The following is a 26460-nucleotide window of genomic DNA, read 5'->3' on the forward strand; positions in this document are numbered from 1 at the left end:
AGAGAGAGAGAGAGAGAGAGAGAGAGAGAGAGAGAGAGAGAGAGTCTTTCAGGACTTTTTTGTTCGCATTATATGTTATGAGATTTCTTCTGATCATGATACGTAACTCGAATCCTTTTTTTTTAGATTTAATATCTCCCAAAATTTATAAAATTGTAATATCTCTTAATTTAGTAAATTTTTACCATATACCTTTTGATATATGATATAAACAATTATCTTGAATATTTTGAAAGGTTTATATTGAGATTTTATTGGTTGGTTTTACATATATGTCGTCATTTTATCTGAAATTAATGAGTAGAGTAATAATAAGTATCAAATGACCATGAGTCAGTATACTATAACTGAATATGAAATACATAATACACATAAATTTACTATTCATCTTGTCTAATATATATTTTGGTATAATACATGTATACTGATGAGCATACTATATGTTTTGCTATTTGTATTGCATATGCACATGTTATGTGATAATCATTAATGATATGGTATAAACAATGTGACATGAGTTTGTAAATAAGAAAGACAAGCTATAAATGATAAATATGATTGATGAGGGTTGGTTATAGATTGAATTCCCTAAACATGAGGGTTTCCCGATAGACTTTTCCTGAAATAAAAGGTTTGCAGTGTAATCCTGGATTGAGCTTAAGATCGATTGATTGATTTTGCCGATGAGTAGAAAATTATGACTCTTAAATGAAAGCCATATGTTAAAAGATTCATTGATGTCATAGAATGAGCTAGCAAACACCACATAATATATAGCCGAATGTCTTGCCTTAGTATGAATGATATGACATATACATATATGCATAATTCATATGATAGCGATTGATGTATTATTGTCAAATACATGATAGCATACATGATGAGAGATAGATAGAAACCGATATATTTGTTAAGGCTGATGCAAGTTTATGAATAAAGATATGGAAATGATAGGGAACACATGTGGCAATCTGGACACAATATGGTAGTGATTAGCTAGCAACAAGTTGGGCTCAAGCAGGATGAACATAACACAGGGAGGAGACACTAGGGCCAATGTGGGAGGTGAGCAAATTGAATATAATTTGCTAATATATTTTTTTAGGAATGGATGAAAAGAAAATAAGTTAAGTATTTTAACACTAAAAAAATGGAAGTTTTGCTCATCTTTTTTAGAATGTGACTAATAATTATAACTCACATATTTTTTCTTAAAGTATGATTACAAATTTTGTTTCTTCTACCAATTTTCTTAAAATTTTGAATTATGACTTATGGCTAGCTAAATGATTTTGAGGTTCTTTAAAATATTTCTAGCTATATATAAAAGTAATTCATTAAAACTATAATTTTATACAAAACTATGGCTAAAATTTTAATCATTGAAGCAATATAAATACATCTAAAAAATATGACTACAAAATTAAAAGCGTGCTTAAAAAATATCATTTTAGCATAAAAATATGGGGTTTATGTATATAGCACTCAAAATTTGTTATTTAAATATCCAACATATAAATTTTACAACTTACTTACACATAAAGCTTTTAATAATAATAATAAAAATAACATTTAGTACCGTAAGAAAACTTAATGTCCTTGAGATCGTCACGACTTCCTCATCATATCGTAAAAAATTTTGGTCTCGTCCACAAGCAAGATTTACCAAATCTTACCAAATAGCAAAAAATGTAAACTTTAAATCCAACAAAATCTTAAAATCATTTCTCCTCTTCTTTTCCCTAATATGTAAGTCTCATGTACTCCTTTTCTACTTCACATGTTGTTAATTAATCCTGATATTGTCTTCTCTAGAGAGAACATATGGTGACCTTTCTTGCCAGAGATGAGATTTATCATGACTTCATTAGTTTGTATTTTTTTTTTTAATTTAACTTAACTCCATAGACTAGGTTTTATGCTATGTGAATAGTGAACTTTAGGAGAAATATATCGATGAAAAAAATTGAAGTGCTATGAATTAATGTAAATACCCCTCAAAAGTTAAAGGCATAAATTAAAATCTCTATTAATCAGAATATGTGACTATAACTTATATTCCTAAAATAATCCGAGCAAAAAAAATTTAAGCGAAAATTATATCCAATTCCAAACTGAAAAGAAAGATCAATTTTTAAAACCTATTAAACACTTTTTCCTTCTATCATAACCATAACTATAATCACTACATATTTTTCTAGAAAATTAATAGTTTTTTTTTTCTTAAGAATAAAACTCACAGGGAAGCCTACGTATATGTTGATTAAGAAAATAGATTACAAGCTCATAAAGGATAAAATGCTTGCTAAAGCCCAAAAAGTACTTAACAAAGTTCAAAATAAAACCTAAAGAGCCAAAGTTCCTATCAAATTAAAACGAGTAAAGCAAAGCTCACTCAAAAAATGAACCAAATACAAAACAACTTTAAGCTTATGTAGGCACCAACAATTATCGAAGAATAAGCTCAAGCTCCAGCCAACTTTGGAGCCCAAAGAGAACTCATCAATATTGCCACAAAAGCACAAGAGAACTACCAACAGATAACCAAACTAACCTCCACACCATTGTCCCGAACAGACAAAGACCATGAATTGAGCACCAAACATCATACTGAGCAACACATCAAACCACCAGTAGATGACCAAACAACAAACTGGGTTAAACATCGAGGTAGCTGTCGACTAGATTGATGCAATTAATAAAACCTTTCTGCCATTTGATTCCCCTGACAATTATATACATATATGAACTCTAAAGGCTACAGCAGATGGCATAGACCACGACGAACTAAGCTAAATCAGATACAGCCAACATAAAATCACAAGCTCGTTCTGTTCAACCTTTCATTGCATATGCCTTGTCAGGTTCATGCACGTGAAAACCTTAATATATACTTAAAAAAAAAAAGCTCAGTAAACTCATTGCAAAGATCTATCGATATGTACAGTAATTAACGTCAAATTAATGATGATCTTTAATACAACTAATTAAGAATGGAGTAGGGAGAAATTTAACTGTGCATGGAAATGCTCCCCATACTGCAGGTGCGTACAGGCCTCTCTCTTATCTGAGTCCCCTATTGGAGAAGATGGAACTGTTCAAATCTCTGCAGATAAAGAAAAAAATTTTCATTAATATTTAGATCTCTTCTTCTGAAGATAAAAGTGTTACTCAATTTAGTCACCATTTTAATGAAAAATGTGATTAAAATTTAATATTTAATATTAAATTGCTCGACCTAGCTTGTAGCACTGGTTGGTAGTCATGGCTGCTCATATATATTCTCCTTGGCTACCCGAAGGATGATGAAGAGCCCATGCAAGTCTCCATACCTGATAAGCTGAAAAGCTCCTCATGTGAGGGTACTCTTAGCCCTAAGAAATCTCTGGTTGTTTCATCTCTCCCACCTTGATCTCCCACAATATTCCTCCCTACCAGGAAATCCTCAGCACTTCTCTCCCCTCTCTTTGGACTCATAATTAGTTGTCCTCCCACTGTCTCTTCAAACGGTGAACCAAATCCTGAACAAGAAGGAAATGGGTGGAACTGAAGAGGAGAAGAAACTGATGAACCTAGTTCAAAAACACCATTACTCATTTCCTGACTATTTGAAGAAAGCCATGAATGCAGCTCTGAGGGTCTGCTTATAGTGGACTCTATCTCCGCTGCCTTCTGTAGCAATGCAGTAGCTGAAAAGTTTGGATCAGACGGAAGAGGAGGTGGTTTGAAATGACTTGGACTATTTAACGAGTAGACTGAATGATTGAGATTGCTTATTTGATGATGACCGAATGATGTAGGTATTGATGGTAGCCATTGCGGGATTTCTGATCTTAAGCCAGGTGAAAAGAAGCTATTGTTGATGTGTAAGTTGGGCAAGTCTGTGGGATGAGGGAGATGAAGCAGGTTCTGGTTTGCACTCATTGTTCTTGTGTATTTCTCTAATGCCAATACTTCACAGAAGGCTTTGTGTGTGATAAAGCTGTCTCTCCTGCATCCACAAATTATGAATAAAAAAAACTTGGAACTATCTTGGCAAGAGAAAATGTTAATAGTTCACAAGGAGGAATATGATTATTTAAGCCTAGAAATTATTATCTTAGTGTACTTCATTATTCTGTTTTTGTGCTGTGCTGTATTATGTACTTAAAGTTAATTATTCTATAATTATATATAGAGCAGCAAAACGTACAAATTAATTACACTTAAAATTAAGAATCCAACACCAAATCATAAAATTAATAATAATAATAATAAATCCTAGCCATGTTCAGTTAAATACCTTGAGACAATGGTTCCACATTCACATCTGTACTCTTTTGATCCACAGATCTTTGAATGTGCCTTCCAATCTGAGAGCACTGCATATTTCTTAGAACACTTATCACAGCTCCATCTCTTCTCTCCATGCTTTCTAAAAAAGTGCTTTTTGATGCCTGTGAGGTCACCCAGAGCTCGAGAAGGCAAGTGATTAGAACAAGATGGCTCTGGGCAGATATAGACCTTTCTTCTCACGACCTCATTGTTCTGTCTCTGCTTTAGCTTCCATGGCAGGTTGTGGCCTCTTCTGTGAAGCTGCAGGTTTTGGTCTCTTTGAAATCCTTTCCCACAAACCTCACAAATAAACTTATTGGTGGCTAGCAAGCTCTTTGGGGATAAGGCTATCACCTCGGCGTTTGGATCTGCATCCATTTTTAGTAAATTGTATATATGTAATTCACTTGGAATTCTAGTAGGAATTTTTTTAAGGAAATACTAACTGAATTTTTCTCTGAAATTTAAAAGGGTGAAGCAAACATAATTTGAAAAAAAAAATTTAATGAGTGAGATAAATTGTATGACAAAAAGAAATATAACTAGAAATAAGTGTTTTTAACAGCAACAAAAAGTGTTTTCTTGTTAAATTAAAAGAAATATTGTAGCTCAAATATAAATATCATCTGAATATATTTAATTAGTTATCGTTAGCCAATTCTCTTATAAAATCATTAAGATAAGAGCAAGTATGGATTAAAAACAGATTAATATGTTTTTTATTTTGCTCAAATGAGAGAGAGAGAGAGAGAGAGAGAGAGAGAGAGAGAGAGACCTAGAGTTCCTGGGATCCTCCTCTTCCTGGTTGGTTTTGGTATTGAGGAGAGACAGGCTTGGTGGTCAGAAGCTGTGGGGTCTGAACAGACATCGATGTCTAGGGTTTTCTTAACTGCAAACCCTTTCATCTTTCAGCTGCTTCAGAGGGAATTTTTAATTTAAGCGTCCGATGATATTATAAGAAAGCAATGAAAAAAAAAAAGTGAAGTACTTAAAGCTGTGAAAGTTCCCCACCACTAGCAAGATCTTTTGCAAGAGATCTTGTTTCTTCAAAGCTTTATTGTCAAACAAATCAACAGCAGTCAGTCGACAAGCCTTCTTAATGAGATATTGAAAGGAGAAAGAAGACAACAAATTAATTAAACCATATAACAGCTTCTGCCATAGATGGAGAAATTTAAAGCGGAAGATATCATATTATTACTGGAACCTGCATGACTAACCAGTCAGAGAAATTTATGATTTATAACTCAGTGAAAAGAACTGAAAAAGCAAAGCTCGAAAGATCGAGAAAAAGGAGAGAGAGATGAAATTTAACTAGCAAAATGTGAAAGAGAAGACTTTGTCGAACTCTTGAAGGTCACAAGCTTCACAACACTGTATACGTAGTTCTTTGTCTTTTGCTTCCCTGCCACACATATCACATATTCTTTGCTGATTTTTTTTTTTTTTAATAAAAAATTTTACCGGACAATGATTTATGATCATGAGGTATGAGCAGTATGACTGTATGACCGATGGCCATGAACAGAAAATCCAACTTTCGTTATACAATTTTTATAACAAATTGTTATCGCATATTTTCATTTAACTTTTAAATCATTTCTTTAAAAAAAATCTGGTGCATATTTTCATTATAATTTTTAAATCAAGAGTCCCTTTCATTCAGTGGAGAGATTATTACATGCGAAGATTGTGCGCAGAATACCATTCTGTTTTATCTTTATGAAGAATAAAATCACATTTGTCACAAAGACAAATCAAACGGTTCTCTCTGCCTGATCTCCGCACGTAATAATTTCTCTATTTAGTAACTCTTCTTATAATAATATAACCGACCTTATATCTCATATAAAATATATGTGATGGGTTTCAATCTTTATTAAGAAAAAAGATATAGGCATCGTTTGGGATAGTTTTCTTTCTGCTTCTTAAAGAAGCTTCCTAGTACAAAAATTTTGTACTAAAAAATTGATTTAAGAAACAATAAAAAAGCTATCCCAAATGAAGCCATAGTCTCACAACAGATTGTTAGCTCTCCGCCATAAATTATATCTTTATAGTTGAAAATAGAGTAGACAATTGATACATTTAGAGCACATTATATGCCACGAATGTTGAAAAAACTTAACAGTGAAACCATCCGGACCAGCAACAGAATCCGCATTCATATCAAATAAGGTATTCTTAATCTCCTCCTAAAGAGGGCACAAGGAAAGACTCCTATTCTCCTCTTGAGAAACAATTTTAGGAATAAAAGAAAGCCCATCAACAGTACTAGGAATGAAAGCCTTATTAAAGTGATTTTGAAAAAAATTAACCGCCAAATTAGCAATTTCATCACTATTATCAGTAATGGAACCATCCACACGAGCAATTTTCTGAATACCATTAATAGCACGCTTCTTATTAACCAGGGCATGGAAGTATTTAGTGTTATTATCCCCATCCGCCAAGTGCTTAACCGCAGCCTTTTGCTTCCAAAAAATCTCTGCCTGACATTGAAGATTGCAAAGGTCTCGTTTGGCCTCCTTAAGAAAAGCAAAATTAGCAGCCGAGGGATCCATTTGATAGCTATCCTCAAGGGATTTAATCCTCTCTTCCACCAAAATAATATTGGAAAAAATATTTTTAAAGATATTGTGGTTCCACCATTTTAGAACAAGTTTTAACCTTTTCAATTTGGCCCAAAGCCTAACCAGGCCAGAAATAGAATTATCAGGAAAAATAGGGGCAGTCCAATTACACTGAACAACATTAAGAAAAGACTCAAGAGTAAGACACATATTCTGAAATCTAAATTGAGAGTACAAGCCCAAAGTATTAAACTTGACATTAATAAGCAAAGGAGAATGATCAGAAAGGGTACGACTAAGATGCTCCACCTTCGTAGAATTAAAAACATTAATCCACACATTGTTAAAAAGAACTCTATCTAACCGTTGCCATAAATGGCCCCGATGCCAAGTAAATTTGTTACCAGAAAAGCCAATGTCAATAAGATTATAATTCATAATCATATCATTAAAGTCCTCCATAGATTGATAGATAGGGAGAGCACCCCCAACCTGCTCAAGTAATGGTATTAAATCACCACCAACCAACCAAGGAAGATTACAAACACTATGAAGATTTTCAATTTGCTCCCATAAAATTTTTCTAGAAAACCGAGAAGAGGCAGCATAAACAAAAGAAGCAACACATTGAAAATTCGAAGATTCAATATTACAGCGAAGAGCTTGGGCATAATTCCCAATAATATCAACTCTAACAAAATCTTTCCAAAAAAACCCAAATTTTATTGGCCTCATTAGCAAAAGCATGCTTAAAACCCAAAATTTTAGCAGTATCCAAAAGTTTATCCATAGAAATGAGAGGTTCAGGCAAAACAAGAACATAAATATTATAAATATGGCACATATTTTTAACTCTCATTCTCAAGGAAGGACACCCAATCCCCCTCACATTCCAAATAATTGCGTTAAACATAAAAAACCAAATTAGTGAGAAGTATGAGAACGGGTAGTCCTCGGGGACTGCAAAATAATGTTTATAGGTTTTCTACCTCTCTTACCACGGCCTTTAGAATAACTCAAATCATTATCCTCTCTAGCATAACATTTTGCCAGAATTTTCGTATCAGTAAAAGCATCACAATGATAATGATCAGATAAAAGTAACTCATTATTCAACTCACTACCTGAAGGATCTAGAGAAGAATTACCACCTTCCAAAAAAAGGACACCATCTTCCACCGTAGAGATGTTCCGCTGAGGAGGGGGGAGGTCTATCAAAGCATTAACGGAAACAACATTAATAAGAGGAGGATCAACTTGATTAACAACAGAATTACAACCATCAGTATCCATAACACTAATATGGTTATTTTCTAAGGGTTTGGATGAGACAACATCCCCAACATCAAGAACAACAACCAAACCATCCGAACCGTTAACCGTTTCAGCATTTATCCACTTATCTTGTTCTAAAATATTAGGAGCAGCTTCTACAACAGTCATAGAGGGAATCAGATCAGTGATAACTTTAATAACATTGTCATTGCTAGAAGGATCAGAGATATTAAAAGCAAATTTAGGCAAAATAGATAAAGAAACATCAGGAATGGCATTCACTTCCCCACCATTTTCACGATTTAAAGCCCCTAATTCCAGATTGACTGGAACAGTATTAACCTCTGTTTGAGCCAGCGACAAATGCAATTCCTCGCTAACAATGTTCTCAGCGCTTTTGGAAGTACTTTTATCCTTACGCAGGTTCGGGTGTAAACAAAAAACATTCATTTACCGCGTAACCATGCATCTTACAATGGAAACAAAATATAGGCAAATTTTTAATTTCAACCCTTTGAAAGTAACCATTCACCTCAGATCCTAACCAAATTTCCTGCGAATGCTTTTTCGTAACATCTAGTTTAACTAAAACTCTAGCCACAGACGGCCTAGAAAGAGATGCAGTAGCTTGATTAGTCTGTAAAGGCCTACCGAAAACAGAAGCAAGACCAAATAAAATTTGCGTGTTAAAAAAATGCAGGCAAAGGTTCAGAAAAGCTTACCACACCAGAGCAATGGGAGATTCCTCCCTCACATCAAAATTCGATGACCATTTAAGTAACCTCATTTGACAACCTTGGATGTAGTAAGATCGGCGAGAAAAAATACGGCTATAATCTAAATCGTTAGACAATTGTATAGCTATATGCCTGGGATCTAACAAACCAACATTAAAAGAACCCGACAGTTTTAGAGTATGGAAAAATTTGCGAATGACATCCAAGTTCGATCTTTGTAACACAAATTTACCAACAAGAGTGAAAGATAAGGGAGCGGCAAGTACTAGAGTACTTACTACATTAGATACTACTCATTAATTCCCTAGTTTTATTTAATTTCAACATAAATAAAATATATTTAAATAACTTCCAAAATTATGATTCCATTGAGGAATCATTTCTCCAAAAAATATTCTACCATAACATCCATGATATTCTTAATGACCATCATTATTTTATCGATGGCATCAATAAATAGGAGATTCACCAAGTTGATGATAATGATATGTATTTTCATGACTCAAATGATTTATGATGTACACAATAATATGACATTACATAACTAATTCTTAGCTAGGAACTTGGAAACTCTTGGGTGTAGACCCACTATAAATAAAACTTTCACGATGTTATTCATTATTAGTAACATTAATATTATACTTATTAAAATACTTATGTTACTCAATAGGACGCCCCTTCCATCAAATGTTAAATATAAGAATGACTTAAGATCCTTGATTGTTCTTTTCATTTTCAAAAACTATGAGGTAAACCAGAGAGAGAGAGAGAGAATGCTTTGAAAGAGCAAAAATTGGAGGTAGTTGAGAATTGAACTCCTCTATCACCATCTCCTAGAGTGTTGGTAAAGACCTTGCACTTGCTAGTGGAAAACATATTATATAAGGACATCATATTTTCACACATACTAATATGATTATTAGTGTTCCCATTGCAGGTTTACAAAATAAAAAGCTTCAACTTATTAGGTTAGAATTCCTCTAAAATTTCTACCGTAAAAGGACACCATATTGAAGTAGGAGATGGAATGAAAAGGTACATGGATGTCAGGGTGTCAACGATCCCAATATAAGGGAAGAGAAGGATGAAAGAGATAAAAATTCACATATGAAGGTTGGTACTAAAAATAAATCCTAAGAGCCATGCGAGGCTAATAATACGTCCTTATAATGTCTCAAAAGTGAGCATCAAGTTGGTTCTAGTTGATAAATGTATTATAAATAAAGTTTTTTTTTTTTTAATGTTATAGTTGAGTATTGAATGATACGCAAGGATTACTTTGAAGGATATTTGGAGTTGGAGTTTTGTCTCTTATAATCTTCTTTTCATAATGGTGTTTCACTAGTTTCACATAAATAATGTCAAATATTGATAACAAAAATTAGTAACATACTTGGTTATTAATGAATGAGTTCCGCGATTTGAGATAGAGGTTAGCAAATCACTATGACCAAATTTACTCACTAAAAAATGTAGAAAATGAAAGTTAATGTTGTAAAACAAAACATAAAGCTAGAAAAGGTAAAAGACAGAGTTTAAAGTGATTTGATTGTATAAATCCTAATATGATGGTAGGATATTTTACTGATGCCATTTTATAAATGTTCTAATGGGTAGTATTATTATAGAGAAGAATGAAGGAAAGAAAAGAAGAACTTTGATGTGGAAGACTTAAGCAACAATGATTCTTTTAGTCTTTTCTTTCAAATTTTTGAGAGGTTTTAAATGGTTATTGAGTGAACTTTATAAGTTGATGTATTTTGATGCAATGATAGCTAGTCTTGGAGCCTTAATCATGTGTGGCAGCTATGAAGCCCTAGCAATTAAAGGTTGGTGCTTTAGTTAGATAGAATATTCTCAGGTGGCAGAGCTTTAGAAAAATCAATATACATACTTAGTTCACTTAATAAAATTAATCTTATCAATAATTGATTATCGTTTATAAAACTCAAGATGATCAATAATAAAAGTAGGAAATAATTATAATATTGAATCTATGAATTAATAACAATCATTAGAATTAATAAATCAGTAAAACAACAGTACTATGATTATGCAAGTGTCAACTACGATGATGCCATATTTGAACAAAGATTAAACCCTTAGAAAGGCATAAAAATAAATATATAGAACATTGTCTTATCATCTTTTGTAATTTCACTTAAATCTTTCAAGATCATATCCTTTTAAAATTCTCTACGATATTCTAAAGCACTTGCCATGATTTTAATGACCCGTGTGTGCATGGAAAATCTTTGAGTGAATTATTTGCTACTCTAATATCATAGTAAATGAAGTTATTGATAACTACTTCTGTAATAACAAGCCTCACCTAATATATAGCTTCAGTGACAATATTATTTATAGTGTGAATTTTTTTCATTTGTAAATCATTATTTGGATTAAAAATAAATGATCCTCTTTTAAAATAGAATATTATCACTACTACTGCTCTTTGCATTTCTTTGTGGCACGTTAATGGTGGATTGTAAGATTTGTAGCATGTTCGATTTTTTAGTAAGGTTATTAGGTTGCTATTAGGTTGCTTTGCAATTGTGATTAGCAGCGACCACTAGCTCATAGACATTTTTTGGAATTTTTTTTAGCTCGTTTGAGTCGTAGAGAACTGAAGGTCTCTTTAGGACCTTGTATTTTTTGTGATGATTAATACATAAGCTCGCCTCTGAGTTTTAACCAAAAAGAAAAAAAGTCGCATACATTTTTCTTCATATACAGTAAAAAAAACAAAAAATCATTCTCTTACCTTTTCAAAATATCTTTTAATTTTATTGTTTATTTTATTTGGCATTAAAATATAGAAGTACCTCCTATTACATTTTTTTTCCACAGTCATAACTGTCAACTACCTTCTAAACATACACGTTTAGAGTAGCTTTCAAAGGAATAATTTATGAAAGATTAGGCATAATAGGTCTTTGCTAGCATTGATTTCATCTAACTAAAGTCCTAAATATATAATAATTATATGTATTAATTAGTGGAGGCAGAGTGTTTTAGTGAGACTAAAAATCATTTTGGGAGTCAACTCTCAAGTGAAATCTTACAAATGGCCTGCGCTCTAATTAATGTCCAATTGTTTTAACAATCAAGCTGCGCTAGAAGGTGACATTGAAGTCCTATTAGAGTAATGATTTAAATTAAAAATTTTGACTTTGATTTAACTTAATTTAAGTCAAAGTTAGAAGTAAATGATGATAAGTCAATATTTGAGTTGAATTAGTCTTCGTTTAGAACGGCTTTCTTACTGTTTTTTAAAACAATTTTTTAGTACAAAAATTAAAAACAAATTAACTAAAAAGTTTCTTTAAGAAACAATACGAAAGCCATCCCAAATGAATCTTAAAAAAAATAAAAATTACTATATAAAATGCATGATAATATGTGTATATTATTTTATTTGATTAATATGCATGGATCTTGAAATAATTTTCTTATCTCAAAGCGTGTAAATATTTGAATTAAAAATTTTGAGAATTTACTTCAAGATCAACTTAATTTCATTTTCAACAAATATATAGTAGAGGCGTGCATCTTGATGAGAAGAATATGACGAGTTCCAGATCTTTTAATTATAATATGATTAAGGTACTCGATCAAATACTAACAAAAAAAAGTAAGCATGCTTATTCTAGATTGTTGGGTAGATTATTTAGGATTTTGATAAAACTAATTAGAAAAAAATCAATAAAATATCTATAAATATGCTTTATTACAAACTTAAAAGAGATTGAGATATACAAAGAGTTTTCAGATTTAAGGAATCATAATGCTTGGCCTACTTATAAATGTTGAGCAATAATGACCACCATAACCTACTTTCCCTCAATAAAATAACAAACGATCATTAGCGCCCATAATTTCCTGATTAATTTTGTTTGATCTTTCTTTTATTAAAAATGAAAGGGTACAACCAAAGCCCCCACACCGAGCCAAAACAAGAGGTTACAAGTAGAACAGCAAGAACCCAAAAAAGGAAAAAGAGGATATGAATATAAAGCCGCGGACTCATACTAGCGTCGGGTTGCCAGGGAGGGGCCATCCATAGGAAATAATAAATTTGCAAATGAGAAGCAGCCAAGCCAACAAAATGGGCCACCCAGGAACGTTGCCAACCAACCTTGACCATCCACGACGCTTGCAGCAGCGCTGCTTCCTCATTTTCCATATTAAATTGCTTGAAGTGGCACCCCAAAACAGCAGCAAAGCCCATGGAAAAAACCAAACATCAAGGCAGTCCACAAGGGCTCCCCAAAGGGACAGATCCAATGCCCCCGGATAGCCAAACAAAAAGCCAAATAAACCAAGTAATCAACCAGCAAGAACACCATCACCGACCTAGTCTGCCCCTCCCACGAGCCCTACCACGAGCAGCAATAGTTACAAGACGTTTATCACGTAACAAGTTAAAAGGGTTATTCCCTGGGTCGTCATCCCCACTTGAATCCAACGAAATAGAATCAAACTCATTCTCGGATGAAACATGAAGCCAGCCCAAATCCACATGAATATCATTGTCCGAATTGTCCCCTACATGATACACTAAGCCTTGAAGATCAATTAAATTAACAGGGGCATCCACAAAATTGTTATTGACTAAACAGTCATTCAAAACCTGAGCAGGCGCAGAAAACCATACAAACACCCGCACCCAAATTAACAGGAAAAAAATATTCACATTCGGGCAATTCAAAATCAAAGGATTTAAATTAATACCTTCCAAAACAGGCGGGGCAGACCTCCCAGACAATAAGGAACCAACATGATCAAAAGCCTCCGCACTACGACACTCACGTGGGCCGACAACAAGATGTTCCTGAGAGGCCAAGTTAATAACTTGAGGATGAAAAGGTTGAGCATCAGGGGATAAAAGAGCGGTAGCGACAACATCAATAACACCACCGCCCGAGAGGGGCACAACAATGTCCACAGCATTATCCACATCATCATATCCAAATTGACCACAACAAGGGAAATAGAAGCGCGAGCAGGCAAATCTAAAGAGTGCACCACAAGCACCGGAGTCAATAAACCATCCCGAAAAGGAAAAGGCATACCAGAAACACAAACTTCATCCTCTAAACTATCAATAGAAGTATTAACAGCCAATCCACCCTCTCCATTAATCAAAACTGCAGGAGCCGCATGAAGAACGAAATCTGGGAAATCACAATCCAAATTAACAGAAGGCACCTCCGCAACAGCAGGGGCAGCCCTAGGGTTAGGAGGAGGGTGAAGAACAGGGCAATCAAGTTTAGAGTGACCCAGGGATTTACAATGAGAGCAATAAGAAGGGAAGAGATCCATAATAACCGATTGAGTATAGCCCAAAGTCTTGGATCCAACCCAAATTTTATCAGGGTAAACCTTGGTTACATCTAATTCCACAAGAACCCTAGCAACCGAAAGCCGCCAACCAGTGGACATCGCCTGATCGATTTTCAGAGGTTTACCAAACATGGAACCAAGCCCTTATAAGATTCTCGGGGCAAAGAGGTGGGCCTCAGATTAGGAAAGGAAACCCAAATTGGGATAGTAGGGGATTCCACATCAATGTCAAAGGTAGGGGACCATTTGAAGACCTTCATAAAACAATTGTTCACGAAATATGAACCGTGAGAGAAGACTCGACAATAATCCATGTCATTTTCCAACTTGATAAGAATATGTTTGGAGTTAAGAACAGTGACAGAAAAAACTCCATTATGTTTGAGATTGAAAAAAAAAAAATATGAATCGCTTCCAAAGACGAACGATGGGTCAAAATTTTTCCGATAAGCACAAACTCAAAAGAGGCCTCTAGGGATAGCACTTCCTCATCCGAAATCCAAAGTGAAGGAAGCCCCCTAAAAGACGAGGTCTTAAGATCAGGGAAAGAAGAGATCGAAGCAGGAGAAGAGCTGGCTAAAGCCTCATGAAAAGACCGAGAAGAAGGTAAACCAGACAAGAAACTAGGATCCAACAACCTTTTGCCTTCCATAACTAACAAAAACTCAGAAAAATGAAAGAGAGAGGAGAGAAATCTTCCTTGAGACGGCCAGAGAACCACGGAACAACGAAGGAGACGGCACACACCACCAAACCCTATCATAGCGAAACATAAGGGCTGATCCATATAATTAAGTTCCAATTTCTATGAAACTAGAATATGGACTTCTGTTCTCCGTATGGACTTCCAAGTTCCAATTTTGTTTGATCTTAACTAATGTTGATGTTCATTTTTGCCTAACTATCATCAACCAAATACCTTTATTGGCCATCGAATGACACCAATGTTTGACATTCCTTATGGTACTTCCAACATTCTCCAATATATTCATAAGATATTATAACAATAGTCTATGCTTTGTAATATATCTTCTCCACTTGAGGGAAAAGTAAAATATCTATAAATCTCAATTTATATAGTGGACTATTTTAGCTAGCTAGGTCATATCCCATAGTTTTTTCCCATTATGGCTTTCCCCATCAGAACTCTTGTGCCTCTTATGATCCCTTTTATCTATGTGTGTGAAACTTTGTATAATGCTAAGAAAAAAAATCATCTTTCACAGTAACAAAATCTTTTAGCACATAACCATTTGGTGTCATCTATGAGAAACTATCCCACCATCACACGCTTTGGGAAACATACACAATGTTCGTAAGATCAATATGTTATATATGAAGTAATTTTTCAATCAAGTGCTTCGGCTAGCTACCTTTTACTTTTATTTCTAGTAAGCATAAAACAACTTCAGAAAGTGCTTCAAGCTCATCCATATAAAATTGCATGCATTTGTAGGGTAAAGAGAACCAAAATGAGATATTCAATTCTTATATAAGGTCCAATAGATCATGCCATTATAAGATGATGAAGTTTTCCTCCCTTGCGATCAACTGCAACTCACAACTAGTTAATTTGAGGATAATAGCATAGGCCTCACAAAGTTATTTTAAAATAAATAGATTTTCAAACACAGCACTGTAGCGCTTCATACATCAACAACGTAGTGCCCACTTAAATTCTAAAAAATCGTAAAGCTTAGTGCTTTTATGCTCCACAAGCGCAGTGCCGCATCACTCCATAAGTGCAACTCGATCTGTAGCACTCATAACAAAAATTTTCATATTGATTCATATTAAAATTTTGAGTTATAACACACGTAATCTCTATCCAACTTCATGAAAATAATATATAATTCTCACTTAAAATTAATTTCCTCATGTTAAGGGGTATATGAGAAAGTATGCAAAATTAATCATTAGCTCAATCATGTTATCTCTAATAAATTTTATATGGGGATTGTTGACCTGTTTTTCCCCAGACCAAAGTCAAAGAGTTAACCTGGTCAAATTTGACCAAGCTAGACCCCAGGATCCATCCCAATGGGTTCATGGAGTCAAGCCAAGTATGTTGAGCCCAGGCCCAGGTCCAGGGTCAAGATGGTTGACCAGGTCAACCCTGGGGATTGTTAACCTATTTTTCCCCAGACCAAGGTCAAAGAGTTGACCTGGTCAAATTTGACCAAGCTAGACCCCAGGATCCATCCCAATGGGTTCAGGGAGTCAAGCCAAGTATGTTGAGCCCAGGCCCAGGTCCAGGGTCAAGATGATTGACCAGGTCAACCAGGGTTGACCCAAATTGACCCAAACTGACCTAAGGAGCCCAAATCAAGTCCTAATGTATTCAAACCCACTCGTGGCTTAATCCACTCTCCCCTTGGGTCTAGTTGACTGGTTTGACCAAGTCAAACATTGGCTTGGTCAACCCTAGATCTTAATGGGTCAAATTGACCCATTAAGGCCCTTTTGAGTCCAAATCCGTTTCAAATCAATTCCAATCCTCATCTTCGACTCAAACCCCCACCCCATTGGGCATAATTGACTAGGTTGACCAAGTCAACCTTTGACTTGGTCAACCTAAGTCTTATTGGGTTAATTTTGACCCATTAAGACCATTAAGAGCCCATTAATTGCATTTAAACCCTCTCTATGGATTTCAAATCCAAACCACGATCTAAATAGCATGGTTTCCCTTCTATTAAGCTCCTAATCTCTTCCCAACTGTCCATGATGGGTCTAGGAGTTAAAATAGAAGAAATTAGGGCATTTTAAGGACTTTTGGCTTGCTCTCACTCTCTCTCTCTCTCTAGACCTCCTTAGGTTCTGAGACTTCGTGTGAGCACCCCTACCACCTCCCTTGACTTCTTTCAATCAAATCCCGACATCCAAAGCTCACTGATGGTGAGATCTCTGGCAAACCGAGCCTAGGAACGTTCCAAAGCTTCTCTTGCTTGATCCAGACGTTGGGAGGTTGAGGGATCTTCTACAACATTATTCGTGGATAGTCTACAAGCTCAAAGAACCCAATATATACTAAATCCACCATGTGGATTGAGGTATATCTCAAACCCTAGATAGAATACTTAGATCTAAATAACTTCTTGTACAACGCATTTTAGAATGCGATTTTCCCCCCAAGAATTATCTTCATGCATAAAGCATGTGTTTAAAATTTAGTAAACTTTGGTGCACCCAACCAAGAGAAAACGTCAAAAAACAAGTTAGGGTTTCGGGTTTCGCTAGTTTCGAACTGGGCAGGATCTGGACCGTTGATCTTTTGATTAATGGTATGGATCCCGCCATCCCGTGGTTCGAAACGACCGCATGGCTTGAGTCCCTGGTCAGTTCGCCCGTCCGATGCCATCTGGATCATCTGTCTCAAACTGCGCAAGATCAGATGGCTCCAAGGCCTTGTCTACGTGGATAAGTGGGATGCCGCCGCGGGCAATCATCCCGCAATCATGCAGCAATAATTGCGCGTTAGTGCAATCATTATTGCGTGATTGCAAACCGCGTCCATGGTTTGAACGGGCGAACGGTGAAAGTTCGTTAGGGATGTTAGGCCCTATGAACTAATCCCGAGGCTAACCAAGAGGAGGGGGGTGCATTGGTATTTTAAAAAAAAATTCTTTAAAACCAAGAATAAATATCAATAACCAAAGTCACCACGGAAGAACAAGTGCGGAAGCAGTAAAAAGAACACAAAGTTTTATAGTGGTTCGGTCAACTTGACCTACGTCCACTCCCCGAAGGACCCCTTCAAGTATTGCACTACCAACGTGACTCTTCTTTAGCCCCTACAACTAGGCGGAGAAGCCCAAAACACCTCATTTTTGCCACCCCTAACAAGGCAGAGAACCCCACTCCTTTTGCTTCCTCCTAAAGCAGACAGAGAACCTCGATATATTACTGAAGCTTACCTCTCCTAACCCTTCCAAGGACAAGAGACTCTAGGGAAGATGAAGTAGAAACAATGCTTGGAGCAACCCTTGTGAACTCCCTCACAAGCTCCCCCTCACAAGATCCTCTCTCTCTCCCTCTCCCTCTCTCTCTCTCTCTCTCCTTTAGATTTTCTCAGGTCAAGACAGCAGCCAAAAGATGTTCAAAAATATTGAACAAGAGCTCTTAAATAGAAGAGCTTCAAAGGAGCTCAATAAATGCAAGTTTCCGACTTTATCGTCCAGGACGATAATAATATCGTCCTGTACGATCAGTTCAAATCTCAGAAGATCAGCCAGAACATCGCCCTGAAGATGATCTGGACGATTTAAAATTGGCTTGATCGTCCAAGCCGATCTCACGATCATCCCGGCCGATAAGTTCAAATCAGAGAAAAATCATCTAGAGCATCGCCCTGAATTCAAACTGTCTAGTCCTAATAGGCCAGAATATCGCCCTGAATTTGTGCTGGCCAATATTTATCATCCAGGAGCAACTAAGGGTTTTTTGAATAGATCGTCTAGGCCGATCCTGAGATCATCGAGGACGATGGGATCGTATCAATCATCCTTAATTACTTCCTTGATTCCTGGATCAATTTAGGCATAATTGTGTAATATCGTCCAGGCCGATCTTGCGATCGTCCGGGCTGATTTCCAAAAATACAGAATATCTAAATTGATTATGGAGGTTATTTATTTCAGTTTTGAGCATATCGTCCTGGCCGATACAAGTATCGTCCAGGACAATCCGTTCATTACGGCTGCCTTAATTAAGAAATCCTGATTAGAACTTCTATTTTGAACTCGATCGTCCAGGCCGATATAAATATCGTCTGGGACAATGTGAGTAAAAATAGAAATTCTAAATCTCTCAAGTGTGTATGTGTAGGGTTACTTAACATCAGGTCACTCAATATTTACAATTGACTCAAGAAAGGAAAAAAAGAAAATTACAGACTGACTCAACCCTAATCTACCCAGTCTTGAGCTGATTCTGTTTTTCGTCCGATCTTTGAATCTTGAAAATGAGTAGTAAAAGGCAGTCGAAAAGAAGCAAGAGTGTTTGCTAATCATCAAACATAATCCATAAAACCGAATTTGACAACAATCTCCTCCTTTTTGATGTGGAAAACTTTGACAATTATTTTAAAAACAGTAGTTTAAAAATGGAATCGAAAGTGCAAGCATACAAAGGATTCCTCTCCCCCTTTTTGACATCTCAAAAGAAGGAGGAAAACTAATTGTTTTTTTAAAACCAAGGTATGACATGATAGTTATGTATTCCATGTGATTGAATTTTTTAAAAAAAAATTTGTAAGTAATGAATCAATCAGAAAATTTAAAAACAGTAATATACCGTCATGGTTACCCTTAGCTCGGATCTTTCTTTTAGGGTAGAATCTTCTTTGAAATCAATGATCTAAACTCAAATTTAATTGGATATGAGAAAAAAAAAGATCCATTCATCACTTGGTTTCAGAAAAAAAATATCTTATAGAATAATGTACCAAAGTAAATTTGTCACAATCACAAAACACTCAAATCAAGCCTTTGATACATGAAATCTTCTAAGTTTAAAAGATTGAAAGAGAAAGAGAGCTTGCTTTTGGTGGGATCATTTTATGCCTCTTGTCAATTGATTAGCGCTTTGGCATCTTTCTTTTTTAATTTTTATTATTTTTTAATTTGGCTGTCATTGCGCATCTTTTGTTGGCATATATGGCAATTTTTTTTTAATATTTTTGCAAACTCCATTCTCTTTTAATCTCTTAAAAAAGGTTCTTAGTTGTGAGTATATCTTCTAGATATTAGAGAATAGGAACTTCTCTCTAACATAGAGAAGAACTATCCACAAAATAGAATCAATAACCAATGGCAAGAGTAACGAGGAGTCTTGATGTGACAAAAAGACTTTAATCATTATAAATACAAGATATATTTTCTTAGAAAGGTTAGAAATATCTTAATTTCATAACAATTGTTAAATTGAACTAGATTTTTTATTAGAAAGAAAAACTGTGCCATCTAAAATAGGTTAGAGAAAGAGACACAATCAACAGTATGTTTTTACCATCTAATGGATTAAGAGATGTAACACATTGACTAACAAATTTTAAAAGCAATGACAAGACATATGATATCATTTCAGCGATGATTTTGAAAATCAAATAAACAAAATAATGTAAATAAATCAAACAAAAACTAAAAGCAAAAAAGAAAAAAACAAAGAGTAAAAAGAAAAGAAAATAAGAAAATAAAAAAGAACAAGCAAAAAGAAAGCAAGTAAAGATCAAGTTCATGCATTTATGTCAATCACACTCAATCTGATCCTTAAAGAGCTGAAAGTGTCGAAGGCCAGTGATTTAGTAAAGATGTTAGCCAGTTGATTTTCAGTTGTCACATGGTGTAAATCAATGTCTCCCTTAGTCACATGATCTCTAATAAAGTGATGTCTAATGTCAATGTGCTTTAGATCCTTGAATGTTGGATATGATTCTTAGATATGCATATGGCACTAGTGTTGTCACAAAAATTGAGATGGTGCCTACAGGTAATCCTAAATCCAATACATGTTGTTTCAACCAAAGGACTTGAGCCACACAACTTCTAAGAGCAATGTACTCAGCTTTAGTAGTGGAAAGTGCAACAGAGTTTTGCTAATCATTAAAACATAATCCATAAAATTGAATTTGCAACAAACGGGAGCCTGCCACATAGCCCTAGCCGCCACCGCAGTTTGACCGACCAATCCCGCTCTGCCACGTGTCTAACCGTCGCCGCTGCCGCGCATTTTGAGTCAGCCAAACAGAGTCTGCCACGTCGCCTGTCGCTGCCGCTTTAATTAAATTAAGTTTTAAAATTAGTTTTAAACCAATTTTAAACTCAATTTCTTTAAAAAATTATTATAAATTATATTTAAATAAAAAAAATTAAGTATTATATATCAAAATTTTCATAATTCAATTCATTTATTTTAAAATTAATTTTATTTAAAAATAGCATATATTTATTTAATTATTTTAAATAATGAAATTACTATTTTAATAATACTATTAATATTTTATTTTAATGATTATTATTATTATTTTAAATTATTTTATTATTTTAATTATTATTATTTGTTAATATTTATTACTATTATTATCCTTTTATTTTAAGATTTAATTATATTATTATTATATACTATTAATTATATTTTGATTATAATATTATAATTATTTTAATCTTTTATTGTCATTAATAATAATAATAATAATAATATTATTATTATTATTATTATTATTATTATTATTATTATTATTATTCAAAAATTATCTCATTATCTATTATTATTATTTATTATTTAAATTAAAAATTAGCTTTTATTATTATCTTCACTATTATTATCTTATTATTATTATTTTAAGCTTTATCTATTATTATCATTATTTAAAATTAATTTATTTAGTTAATGATTAATATTGTTTATATTATTATATTTTACTTTTATTTTTTATTGTTTTAACTTTATTATTAATTATTATTATTATTATTATTTATTATTTCATTATTAATATTATCCATTAATTTGTTCTATAACTATTTTTTGTATCTATTATTGTTTTATTATTATGATTATTATTATTATTATTTTTTGAAACTATTATTATTATTATTATTATTATTATTTTATTAAATTAATATTAAATTCTAAAATTTCATTATTTTAAGTCAAGTCCATTTAATAGCTATTTTAATTATTATTATTTTAAAATTATTTTAAAAGTAACCTTTATTGCATTAAATTTCAAAAATTCATAACGTATTTATTTTAGATCCAATTTTAGTGTATAATATCATAAATTTTTAGAAAAATGCCTATTTTAATTTAAAATTAATTTTAGAAACTAATTTTCATTATTCTGGCAGATTTCTATTTTATTTTATTATTTGAATATTTTAATATTATTTAAATAATTAAATATACTTTATTTTAAAACCTTGCTTGGGTGGCCAGTGGATTCCTCATAAATATATGAACTGAATTATTTTCAATTACATTATTCTTTAAATCTATATACTCATGTATTTAGTATATGTATGTATTATTTTAACCTATTTTAAAATTATATATTTAAATTACTTTAATCTTAGGGGATTCACTTCATGAAGTTTTAAACATAGGTTATGCATGTGAAGAGCAAATCATGGGAGAGGGGATTAGTGAATGATTGAGTACCAATCATTCACTAATTAATTCGTTAGGCACACTTACTTTTATTTTATCGTATTCTACATGTGTAGGATGCACGAGCACTTAGTTTAGGCTCTCCTAGATCTAAGAACATGGTGTGTTTACTATTTTTGTGTACTCCTTGCATTGTTACCTCAAGGGTTAGTCCAAAATTTCATTTTAAATCCCTTTAATGTAGTAACACCCTAAGGACAATAATTAAGGACCCATCTAATGAACTTAGAAAAATTCTAGGAGCTAGGATAGATATCTGATTGACATGAAAACTTTAAAAATTAAACTTAGAGACGTCCTAAACATTTAAATTTTTTTTTAGGAATTTTTGGAAGCTTTTAGACCCCTTAATTAACCAACCCTAATTTACTTGTTAAATAGGGTCAGATAACTTCTAAAAACTATAATAAATCCATTTCAACTCATAAAAATACTTACAATAGTTCAAATTGTTTATAATTCCATCCTTAATCTGAGATAAATAGGGCCTGTTAGTTTGACCTAAATATGACCCTTAATTTTAACTTTAATCAAAATTACCATTTTGCCCCTATTAGATAATTAAAAATTCCTAATTTTCCCCAAAAATTTGGGAGCATCTTCTTAGGTTATTTCTGTCCATTGGGAGTGATCCCAATTAGTTTGGAGCTGATTTGGATTAAAATCATAAAATCACCCCTAATTAGGCAGTTATAATAATTCATTAATGGCCTTATACTTGGAAAATTCACAACTTTGCATAGAAAACTCCAAATCCAGCAAACTCAAAGCCTAACTACTCACCTTAAGGTCTAGTACTTATCTAAAATGTTAGGAGCCTCAAACCTAGTCTATTTCTCATAGTGACCTTTTGGACCCCCTCAGCTTAACACCAAAATTGGATAATATAATTTAAACTTCGAATATCACTACCCTAAATATTAAAAAGTGATCAACAAATTAAATTAACTTAAATAGATCCTAATTCATTAATATTTAAACTTTAATTAAAAGTTTTTATTTTTGGCCTTCAACAAACTTGAACTCTAGGCAACTTTAATTAACTACCCAACATATGATCTATCCTACCCACAGAAGCCTCACACACATATAGAATTATTTGCTAGGGCACCACTTCTAGATTTAGGCTAGGCCGGTGTTTCCTTTTCTGCTATGTGCCAGATTTTTTGATGATTTTATTGCATGTTGTACGTGAAAATTTGTTTGGTGTGTTTCCTTACTTTTATTACACTCTGTAGAATTGATGTGATGAGTGTTAGATCTACTCCTAAGTTATGGATGATATATATATTATTTTTATTGCAGGTGGTCATACTCATGCAGCGCTAAATAAAGGGGGGCAATTGTCATGATTTAAAATACTAATAATATTTTGTGCAGACGCTTCAGAATTGCTTAGCCCCCCTAAATAAATGAGGGCTAAATAAAATCATGATTATAACTGCTACAGGTGGAATACTTAAGTGTGACTGTGACGAGCATCTTTACTTTTCATATAAACTACTTGGGAATTTTTATTAGGATAATCATGCAGGAGAGACTAGATTTACTATTTTTTAATTAATGTAATATATTTATAATATTATGAAGAGTTGTGAGAATATATTTTGAGTTGGGATATCCTTATCCAACTCAAATTCCAAAAGAAGAAGGCATCCTCAAAGAGTAAAGTTTTCTTTCATTTGGAAGATCGAGTTTGGACGGCTTTAGATATCCAAAGAGAAAAGGTAATGCCCATTTGAGGGAGAAATTACCTCTTCGTTTGGATATTCAAGCCACGACGAATCAAAAGAGTCCAAGGAGGAGAGATGCAAGGAGTCCAAGGAGGAGAGTTCTAAGGAGTCCAAGGAGGAGAGTTCCAAGGAGTCCAAGGAAAAGAAATCCAAAGAAAACTGAAGACTTGAAGACCTAATATCCCACTCAATGTCATTTGTGTCAGTCTAAGATTTAAAAATTTGGGTTGTTGGCAGTGGTGCCCGGCCACTTTACTTTTCTATAGACCCTGATTTATAATTAAGGGAAGTTAGCCTATGGACATTTATTTATTTAGTTTGATTATATTGATGTATTTTATTTATGCTGTGTGCCTATAGGATTGCATGTTTTTATTAGTTTCTTGGCGACTTGCATGTCGTTTTTGTTTTAACATGAATTTCATTAGGCTCTTTAAGTACTATAAATTTTTCTACTCCCAATTAATACTTAAAATTTTAAGATTTAAATAATATAAAAACTTAACGAACCTAGGAAATTGTCAGAATCATCTGGGGTCGCATGCATATTATTGCATTTCTTTTTCTCCCTTGCTATGAGACACTTTCCCGCCCGCGAGTAGATTCCAGATAATCTGGCATATGAGGATGAGGTGCCGGACCTAGGAAGTCTAGTCTATTTCTAAAAATTATTTTATAATAAGCATATTTTTAAAATCTCAAGCATACTTGATTTAGACTTTTAACCAGTTCACTACAAGAAAATCACTTATTACCGGCGAAATTTTCCGGCGGTCAATTTTCCAGTGGCTTTCCGGCGGCTTTCCGGCGGTTTTTGATGTCTTATTTCCAACAAAATTTTCCGGCGGCTTTCCGGCGGTTTTCCGACGGCTAATTTCCCCGCAAAATTTTGCGACGGCTAATTTCCCGCAAAATTTTCCTTCGGATTTTTCCGGCTGCTTTCCGAAGGTTAATTTTCCCGCAAAATTTTGCGCCTTCTAATTTCCCGCAAAATTATCAGCGGAATTTTCCGGCGGCTTTCCGACGGATTACGCCGCCGGGGAGCGGTTTCAGCGGGAGCGGGTTGTGTGTGTGTGTTTTTTTTTTATTTCAACCGGCGGTTTTTGACCGCTGACAAACCGCCGGATTTATTTGCCGCCGGAAAAAGCCGTCGGAAATTATTTTCCTACGCCGTTTTTTCCGGCGGCACGAAAGCCGCCGGAAAACCGCCGGAAAATTAAAAAACCGCCGGAAAAAGCCGCCGGAAGTGGGTGATTTTCCTGTAGTGGTATGCATTGCATTAACAACTAATTAAATTAAATTTTAATTACATTAGCTAGGAGAATTCAGCCTACATAAGTACAAGGCCATTTAGGAACTCTCAAGATGTCGGCCTTAACTTCTAAAAACTGAACCATCTATCTATCTTTCATAAAATAACCTGATAGCATGATTTTAAATCGATTAGGTGGTTAGCTGGCTCCCCAATCCAGGCCAGGGTAAGTCCAGGTTTTTGCACTGCATTAGTTAGGCACGGGTGTTAGTATGTGTAGAACACTAAACCCAATTTAGGTTTAGGATTCAAGACTACTACATATGGTCTCTTAGTATGCCTAAATTGTAGGTAAGTCTCCTTCCCTTATGGAGCTATAAGTCCTACTTATCCACGTCACAGGATGACGCTACCTCCATTCTTCTCTCATGTATGTATTGATTGCTTGATTTCTTTCCTCTAGTTTCTTCTCACTGCCTTAATCCCTCTGAATGACTGTATGAACCCTACATGTTGACTAAGCTAAATTGAATCCTTTCTTTCCTTTTGAGTAGGACTTCTTAGTCTATACCCTTGTGTCAATCTCATCTGAAAGGATAATATATGATCCTTAATCGTGAGTCTTCTCAGGCTCCGGCCTGATATGTAATTAACCACGGGGGCTTATGCCTGTGGGAAACTGAATTCCACCATCTACTAAACTCCATCCGAGATGAAATATCGGGTGGGGGAAATCCATTGTTTTGATCAGTTCATGTATATTGCTACTCATCGGGGTGCACTGGCGAGAGCCATATCCTCAATGGACAGTCGTATGCACGATCTAATCTACCCTTTCCATCGGCCTGTTTGTGAGGAGCGTGGAGGCTTGCGATCGTCTCTATCCCTCGGGATAGGTGCGGTCGTATACCCCTTTGCGATCCTGCAGTCGCAGCGGTGTCCTTTCGGAGGTCCACAGGGATCCCATTTTTATCCTTTAATGATTGACTCTAAGAAAATTTTGAAGATTTAAAGAGCTATCTTAGAGGAAGTATGCAACCTCTATAACTCTTCAAACCATAAAG

General features: G+C 34.3%; 1 protein-coding gene across 3 annotated transcripts; it reads right to left on the reverse strand.

Annotated features, from left to right (window-relative positions):
* Positions 1-2396: 2396 nt before the first annotated feature.
* Positions 2397-5735, reverse strand: LOC110113893 (protein indeterminate-domain 7). Of its 3 annotated transcripts, none has more exons than XR_003700327.1 (5): positions 5326-5735; positions 5090-5226; positions 4283-4682; positions 3239-3991; positions 2397-3106 (listed from the first exon to the last, which is right to left on the reverse strand). XR_003700327.1 is itself a non-coding variant. In XM_020846607.2 (5 exons), exons 2-5 carry the CDS (start codon positions 5217-5219, stop codon positions 3099-3101), a joined length of 1197 nt encoding a protein of 398 aa, XP_020702266.1. In that variant the 5' UTR covers positions 5220-5226; positions 5326-5735; the 3' UTR covers positions 2397-3098. The 3 variants fall into 3 exon arrangements, 1 of the variants encoding a protein (XP_020702266.1); XR_002305197.2 differs by having other exon boundaries at positions 5090-5229; XM_020846607.2 differs by having other exon boundaries at positions 3333-3991.
* Between the last annotated feature and the right edge of the window lie 20725 nt (positions 5736-26460).

Source organism: Dendrobium catenatum, unplaced genomic scaffold, assembly GCF_001605985.2.
Source record: "Dendrobium catenatum unplaced genomic scaffold, ASM160598v2 fragScaff_scaffold_365, whole genome shotgun sequence".
NCBI lineage: Eukaryota > Viridiplantae > Streptophyta > Magnoliopsida > Asparagales > Orchidaceae > Dendrobium > Dendrobium catenatum.

What these genes read in the sequence shown, in the direction of transcription:
- LOC110113893 (XM_020846607.2), bottom strand. Translation starts at nt 5,219, where the DNA reads ATGAAAGGGTTTGCAGTTAAGAAAACCCTAGACATCGATGTCTGTTCA. An exon ending in GAGGATCCCAGGAACTCTAG is followed by an intron (nt 4,683 to 5,089) that starts GTCTCTCTCTCT and finishes AAATGGATGCAG; the next exon opens with ATCCAAACGCCGAGGTGATA. An exon ending in TGTGGAACCATTGTCTCAAG is followed by an intron (nt 3,992 to 4,282) that starts GTATTTAACTGA and finishes TTGTGGATGCAG; the next exon opens with GAGAGACAGCTTTATCACAC.